The 8,524-nt window shown below is 42.8% G+C and overlaps 1 protein-coding gene across 1 annotated transcript in view; it reads right to left on the bottom strand.

Moving 5' to 3' along the window:
* The window catches only part of GATA4 (GATA binding protein 4), a 50,480-nt gene that overhangs the window by 5,680 nt on the left and 36,276 nt on the right, over window positions 1-8,524 (bottom strand). The window contains exons 2-3 of the mRNA XM_007471121.1: window positions 7,000-7,166; window positions 5,856-5,981 (exon numbers count right to left, since the gene is read on the bottom strand). Of these exons, the coding sequence (XP_007471183.1) occupies window positions 5,856-5,981; window positions 7,000-7,166 (293 nt within the window). The remainder of the gene's footprint in view (window positions 1-5,855; window positions 5,982-6,999; window positions 7,167-8,524) is intronic.

The following is an 8,524-nucleotide window of genomic DNA, read 5'->3' on the forward strand; positions in this document are numbered from 1 at the left end:
CTACCCCCCCCCGGCCCTGCACCCACCTCTTGAAGACCATCCTGACTTCAGAAGACTCCTGTCCTCATGTTTATCCCCACCCACCTCAGTACTTTTTAAAAAAAATTGTCATAAAATGCACATCACATAAAATTTACCATCTTAAGCATTATCAACTGTGCAGTTCAGTAGTGTCAAGTATACTCGCATTAATGGATAAAGTCACCTGTGACAGTATAGTGTAAAGAAAGGGAATGCTTTCTAAAAAGACTTCCCAGATTTTCATTTTGAATTTTAAGTGGCAATTTTGAATTTCAGCTGCCAGTGCCAACCTCAAACCTGTAATTCTTAATATAGACGTTAAGATTGTACTCGTAATTATGATCAGATAAATGTTAATTGATTTTCCTAACTTGGTGTCAGTTTCTAAGGATAAGTCTCCTCTTAGATGCCATAATTAAATGTGTTTAGAGCTGATGATAAATTTCTTAATCTTAATTATTCTGGGAGTATTGTCCTAGAGACATTATGTTCTTATGAAAATTCCAAAAACCAAAAATGTCACGGGGTATTTTGACATAGCATAGTGATGGTGGGGAGAAGAAATGCATGTGACTGAGAGAGTCACTAATTCAGTGTTTCTTAAAACTTTTTTTTTTTTTTTCTGCGGTACGCGGGCCTCTCACTGTTGTGGCCTCTCCCGTTGTGGAGCACAGGCTCCGAACGCGCAGGCTCAGTGGCCACGGCTAACGGGCCCAGCCGCTCCGCGGCATGTGGGATCTTCCCGGACCGGGGCACGAACCCGTGTCCCCTGCATCGGCAGGCGGACTCTCAACCACTGCGCCACCAGGGAAGCCCCCTTAAAACTTTATTTCATCAACCCCACCCCCAAAGCCTTTTAAACTTTTTTTTTTTTAAATAGTGCCCCAATGAATTTTTTTTGGCCGTGCCACACGGCTTGTGCGATCTTAGTTCCCCAACCAGGGACTGTACCCGAGCCCTCGCCAGTGAAAGCATGGAGTCCTAACCACTGGACCGCCAGGGAATTGCCCCAATGAATTTTAATATCATAGATATGCTGTATATGTATTATATCTGCTTTATACATGAAAAGACTAGGGTTTATTTTTGGTCCTACTTGAGGGTGACACCACCCCCATTTGAGAATGCATATTCTAATATATCTTTTTTAAAAGGAGAGGGGACCTAGTGATAGACATTCGCATTGGCAGATGTATCTCTATGTGTGTCCAAATCTTGAAGCAGTATTTTTTTCCGCCAGCGTCACTAGAAAATAGAAGAACTTTGTTTTCTGCCAGTCACCATCATTTAACAGCTGTGCTTTATACCCTTCCCACCATAGGCATCAGACAGATCATTTCCCACTGGCTTTGGAGGTCTTGCCAGATTCTTACTTGATTTATAAATGTATCACAAATAGAATCATTCAGGTTCCTTCTCATCTATAAAAATCAATTAAAATCCTAGGTGAATGAATTTATTTTAATTAAAGTTGTTCATCATAACACGTTGATAAATGGCATTGAAATTTTACTGATGAGTCGATTGTCATATTCAAGTAGGCTGCTTGCAGGAACGGATAGAACTATTGGTTTATTTAAAATGTAACACAGATGCCAAAGTTTTAGTGTACATTATTACCTAGACTACTGAATTATCTTTGTAAAAATTTCCTCAGATGCTATTTACAGGTGCCATGTAAAATAGGCTAATGTGCATTTTATTTCTATGAGAATTCTGGTAAACTGCCTTGCTATGATTTTTCATGTAAAGTATGTCCTCCAGTATTGATATAGAGTATGTCTATTCACCAGCCTACTGAAACCTAGTGGTTTAAAATATGATTATTAAGAAATAAGTTTTTGGGCTTCCCTGGTGGCACAGTGGTTGAGAGTCCGCCTGCCGATGTACGGGACATGGGTTCGTGCCCCGGTCCGGGAAGATCCCACATGCCGCGGAGCGGCTGGGCCCGTGAGCCATGGCTGCTGAGCCTGCGCATCTGGCACCTGCGCCCCGCAATGGGAGAGGCCACAACATTTCGCGTACAGCAAAAAAAAAAGCGATAAGTTTTTAAGAAGACTTTATTTAAGTGGGATCTAGAAGATGTGATAAGTACTTTTGACTTCAAAATAATGAATTTATAATTGGCCTCTGTCTAAAAACTTGAATTGCAGTGGATTTGTACCTAAACACAATCTTATGCGTAATTGTATGAAATTTGGTATGGATCATAAAGGCTTTCCCTTCCCACTTTTTTTCCTTCTATTTAACTGGGCTATTAGCAGCCATATCAAATCCAATCATTTTAATTTTCCAATGCACCTATAATCCTTTTATCCTTATTCTAAGATTATCATTTCACCTCTTAATGAATTGAAAAAATGGTGAGGATACTTTACAAATTCACTCAATCACTGTCAATTTAGTAACTTAATAACCTTAGTTAAAGCTCAACTGCTTGTGCCTACTATAGAGCCACTGAGGAGACGTGGCAACAGATCTGCTCAGTCCTTTGCTTTGTAGACTTTATCTAGAGGGACCAGTCAATATCTTATTAAACTATGATATGATTAGAACGGTTATGGTTGTATTATTGCAGGTCTGGGAACTATGCATTAAATGTGTCTAATGAATTTGGGGTGCTACAAAGTTATCAAATATAACTGAGCTGTTTCATTTCAGGGAATTTCCAGTCAGTGTAACCATTTTAAAATATTTTAGGATGAAAATAGTTTAAACCACTTTCTTAAGCTTGAAATCCTGAAGGCTGTGCTTCAAGTTGACTTAGAGGTAAACCTATTGGGGAAATAAGTGACCCACTTACAGACTGAAGCCTCTATTACTTCAGAAAGATGTTCTACATTTTCCGGCATCTTAAGAATAAAATTTTATCTCTGTTAAGTACACCTCATTTCCATTCTAGTTAGGACTAATGGATCCTCGTGTGGCAAAGAGCTGAAGAATGGAGAAAACTGGATAGCTGATAATCCAGATAGTTCCTAGCGCTCTGAACAACCTCCCGTACAGCCATCCAAGCCAGTAATTACATTGCTGCATTCTTTCTTTGTGAAATTTGCTTCTTGTCTGTACCCTTGAAATTGAATAACATTTCATGAGACTCCTTAAAAAAAAGAAAAGTATACTTGCATTGCTATGAACCATCACCACCATCCATCTCCAGAACACTTTTCATTTTGCAGAACTGAACTGTGCTCATTAAATGGTCACTCCTCATTTCCCCCTCCCCTCAGCCCCTGGCAACCACTATTCTACTTTCTGTCTTTAGGAATTTGACTCCTCTGGGACCTCATATAAGTGGAATCACAAACACAGTGGAATCACACTGTGTTTGTCCTTTTGTGACTGGCTTCTTTCATTTAGCATCATGTCCTCAAGGTCTATGCATGTTGTAGCCTGTGTCAGAACTTCCTTCCTCTTTTTTTTTTTTTTTTTTTTTTGCGGTACGCGGGCCTCTCACTGTTGTGGCCTCTCCCGTTGCAGAGCACAGGCTCCGGACGCGCAGGCCCAGCGGCCATGGCTCACGGGCACAGCCGCTCCGTGGCATGTGGGATCTTCCCGGACCGGGGCACGAACCTGTGTCCCCTGCATCGGCAGGCGGACTCTCAACCACTGCGCCACCAGGGAAGCCCAGAACTTCCTTCCTTTTGAAGGCTGAATAATATCCCATCGTATGTGTAGACCACATTTTGCTTATCCATCCATCCATCAATGGACACATGGGTTGCTTCCACCTTTTGGCGAATAATGCTGCTGTGAACATGAGCATACAAATGTTTGTTCGAGATTCTGCTTTCAATTCTTTTTGGATCTATACCAGAAATAGATTGCTGTATCATAGAGTAATTCTATTTCTAATTTTTCACAGACACAATCTTTTTAATACCTACATAATACTCCTCTATCAGTTCCTTTTATTGTTCCCCTATTGAAGAACAATAGTTTCTTTAACCATTTTCCTCCCAAAGGTTTTTTTCCTCCATTTTCATTATTACAGTGATACAACAAGTATCCTTGTATACACTTCTTACAAAAGTTGACCCTTGAACAACATGGGTTTGAACTGCATGGGTCCACTTAAATGTGGATTTTTTTTTCAAGAGCAAATACTACAGCACTACATGATCCGTGGTTGGTTGACTCTGCACATGTGGAGCCACGGGTAAGGAGAAATCACGTACATGTAGGGCAGACTATAGGTTAGAAATGGATTTTTGAGTGCAGAAGGTCGGCACCCCTAACCCCTGCATTGTTCAAGGGTCAATATGTTTTCTTATGAGTATTCTTAACTATATTTTTAGACTTTTTGTTTTTTTGGCTGTGTTGGTTCTTTGTTGCTGTGCATGGGCTTTCTCTATTTTTAGACATTTTTAAGCTCATTATAACAAGAAAACATGAAAAGATGCATGAGATTAAGTTAATAACAACCCTCCCATCTTACTACTATCAATCCTCTGCCCATGAGGTAATTGGAATAACAGCCTGTTTCTTACATTTTAAAAAGTTCTCAAACGTGTGCACATGTACATATCTATATATACATATGTATGTGTATTCATCCGTCCAAAAGTGTTCAATGTATATATAAGCAACTACATATAAATTATGTTCTCCCTCTTTCTTTATAAAACTGGAACCATGCTATGTACAGTGTTCTGCACGGACTTCGTTTTTAAGCACTATGTAATGGAGATTGTTCCAAATTAGAACATAAAGAGCTTTGGTAATTCCCTGGCGGTCCAGTGGTTAAGACTTTGCACTTTCACTGCCGAGGGCCCGAGTTCGATCCCTGGTTGGGGAACTAAGATCCCACAAGCCGTGTGGCCAGAAAAAAAAGAGGCTTGTAGAAGCTCTCTGTATTCTGGAAATATTAATCCTTTTTCTCATGTATGTGTATACTGGTTTTACTTTCTTGGGGTATCTTTTTCCATACACTAATATGAAATGTTACACAATCAAATATATCTAATTTTTCTTTTATGACTTAAGAGTTTTGAAAACGTGCTGAAGAAAACGTCTCCTCCCATCCTCAAGGTTATATAAATACTCCCCCTCTACATTTTCTTCTAGTATTTTTGTCGTCTCTATTTAAAGATGTTTTATGTTTCATATGTTTAATACATTCAAGTTTATTTTTGCTTTTGGTAGGAGGTAGAGGTCAAGTTTTCTTTTTGTTTTCCAGATTATGTCAATACAGTCATTCTTAAAAAGCTATCCCTTATCCACTGAATTGTTACCTTTGTTATATATCATACTACCACACACATATAGACTATTTTTTAGTCTCTTCAACTGTGAAATGGGAATTAGACTTATGTAATGTTAAAGATGGAAATGACGTTCCATAGCAATGTCTCTGTTATGGTCTGAATGTTTGTGTCCCTCTCAAATTCATATGTGCACAAACCTAACATGAAAGGTGATGGTATTAGGAAGTGGGGCCTTTGGGAGGTGATGAGGTCATGAGGGTGGGGCCTTCATGAATGGGATTAGTGCCCTTATAATAGAGACCCCACAGTGCTCCTTTGCCCCTTCCACCAAGTGAGGACACAGTGAGAGAAGTCTGCCACTGGACAGGGGGTCCTTCCTTGACCCTGCTGGCCTCTGATCTCGGAGCTCCAGCCTCTAGAACCATGGAGGTTAATTGCTATTGTTTAAACCTCCCAGTCTATGGTATTGCTATAGCAACCCTAACTCACTACGACAGTCTCTAAGGTCCCTTCAAGATCTACATTTCTTTGTTAAGAAGGAGAAAATGAATTATGATCTGCAGGGAGGAAGAGGGGTGAGACCCGAGCGGTGGAGGAAAGCGCGGGACATGGTCGGGGGACCCTTACACCGTGGAGCTTCATGTAGAGGCCGCAGGCGTTGCACACGGGCTCGCCCTCAGCGTTGCGGCGCCACAGAGTGGTGGTGGTAGTCTGGCAGTTGGCGCAGGAGAGGCCCACTCGGCGGGAGGCGGACTGCAACACAGGAGACAGACCCTTCAGGTCCAAGGACAAGGACATGGCAGGCGCCACAGCATCTCGCTTCACCGGCAGCGAGTGTGGGGCATGGCTGTGTGAGAGTCTCAGACCAGCCACCTCACCGGACGCTCGGATGCCGCGTCCCTAAGCCTCTCCTGGGGGCGTGGGAGCAAAGGGGCTGTGCTGCAGGGGATGGCAGATCCTGGTCATAACTGCGGCGTCAGCAACATTATCAGTCACTCGCGTCAGGGAAAAGCCCAGCAAGCCCTGCACACTGTAGGCAGAAAAGCTTCTCCCCAAAGTAGAACGAATCCGGGCCTCAGGGGCCGGGAGTGAGTGGGGGTGAGGAATTACTGTGTCCGAGTGTCTTCAAAGACTGACCTCAAGAAAGGGAAGCATCAGGGTTTATCCCCTCTGCTCTTCTTTCCCGAATATCTGTGGAAAGCTAGTTCGAATTGGTCAAAATCAAATTTTAGCAGAAAAGACCAGGAAACTAGGAGACAAAAACTTGGTTCCAACTCTTCCCCAGCCACAGGGCCCAGCACGCCCCACATAATCTCCCTGGTCTTTGGGTTTATCAACGGATCAACTGAAAACAGGGTACATCACAACACAAAAAAGATGAATTAGCTTCCTCGTGGAGTTGATGTGAACAGGCGATACACCAGACAACGCTGGGTCAGGGAGCAGGAAGTCTGGACTCTGGTCCCCGAGGGGAGACTCAGCATCTAAGTGACCATGGACAAGGCCGTTAGCTTTTCGGAGCCTCATTGTTCACTTCTGCATAATTAAGGGGTTGAACTAAATGGTCTGGACCATCCTCGTAGCTCAAGCCAACTCTGAAGGTGTAAGAAATTACTATTTGCCACTCATCCAGCCCTTCAACCTCCATCTTCTCTGAAACATGACTTGAAGCCCCAAACTCAAAACCAGGAATTTCCCACCAAGACCGAGCCCTGAAGCCAGGAGCTGACAGGAGAGAAGCCTGGCTGCTGGGCGCCCGGCACTGGCTTACCAGGCGGCGCTGGGGCTTGATGAGGGGCCGGTTGATGCCATTCATCTTGTGGTAGAGGCCGCAGGCGTTGCACAGGTAGTGTCCCGTCCCATCCCGCCGCCACAGTGGGGTGGACATGGCCCCACAGTTGACACACTCTCTGCCTTCCGAGAAGTCGTCAAACATATCTACTGGGTGGGAAACAATACAGAGGATTAGTTTTCTGTTTATGCCAGAAATCTCACGGCAGAGAATCTAGACACCAAGGAAATAATGCCCTCTCCTTGCGAGGAGTGGAAGACGGATCTCTTTGGGCTGCCTTGCTTTTCCTTTCTCGGCCCTAACCCTTGGGAACCGGCTCAGAGGGCTGTCCTGCCAAGTGGACCTTACCCCCGGCATCCCAGACACAGCAGGCTCTCCCTGGTCATGAGAAAGGGAAGGGAGTGTGGCAGAGACCACGAGCGCCTGGATTTCTTTCTCTTCAGAGCCTGGGTGGCGGGGGTGGGGGTGTTTCGCCTAACACTGAGTTCCACTCAAGACCTTCTTTCTCTCCTTTTTCCCTTTCAAAATTGAGATTCCATTTCCTTTTCAAGAAAAATATAATAAATATTTACTTCGGGACAATTAAATGCTGGAATGTGTTAAAAATATATAGAAATCATACATAATCCTGTAACTCAAAGATCACCATGTTATTAACATTTTGTTCTGTTAGATCCTTTGCAACGTTTTATATATCGACATATTTTTGTCTACTTGAGGTCAAGCTGTATCATTTTGAGCCCGTTTTTTCACTTCATACCAAGGCATTTTCCCACATTAGAAATTCTTTATAAACATATTTTAGTGTATATTATCCCATGCTTGTACTGCCCCATCCTTTAACTATTCTCATTGAACTTGTACTTAGCCAGTTTCTGACTTTTGTAGACACCGCTCATTTTGAAAACTAATCTTAGCATTTCTGGTTATTCCTTAGGATACTCCCCTAGATGCAGAATTACTGAGCCAAAGGGACTATCTTTTTCTGAAAGTTCTCGAAATTTTCAAACTTTCCTGCAGAAAAAGGCTGCAATTTATTTTCCTCATTTCAATGTATCTGTATGATATGCTGTGTCATAGTTTGACATTCTTCTTGCTTATTGGAACATAAAATAAAGGTGCATATTATGAGCAATGGTGCTTTAGAGTGGAACCCGTCCACAGGAACGTGGCCATCCCTGCCATTTCCCTGCACTCACTCACAGGCCCCCTCCCTCCCCATCACCTTTGTCTTCCATGTCTATAGAACTTAACAATTGACTTATCTCACTCCTGGCCATTTCAGTCATCCTGCTGAGACAGGCTGGGCCAGTTTCCTTATTCCTTGTGATCTACATAAAGTCTGGCTCAGAACTTCCAGAAGTCTCTGACTCCATGTATACAAAACGCTTCCTATTTTGAAAGGTTTTATATCTTTTCTAAATTTTCTGTCCCTAAATACAGCCACCCTGGTGTTCAGATTATTCTTGTCCTGCGACCAGAGGCAAAAGTGGAGTTTTCTCTA

Source organism: Lipotes vexillifer, unplaced genomic scaffold (genome assembly GCF_000442215.2).
Source record: "Lipotes vexillifer unplaced genomic scaffold, Lipotes_vexillifer_v1.1 scaffold770, whole genome shotgun sequence".
NCBI lineage: Eukaryota > Metazoa > Chordata > Mammalia > Artiodactyla > Lipotidae > Lipotes > Lipotes vexillifer.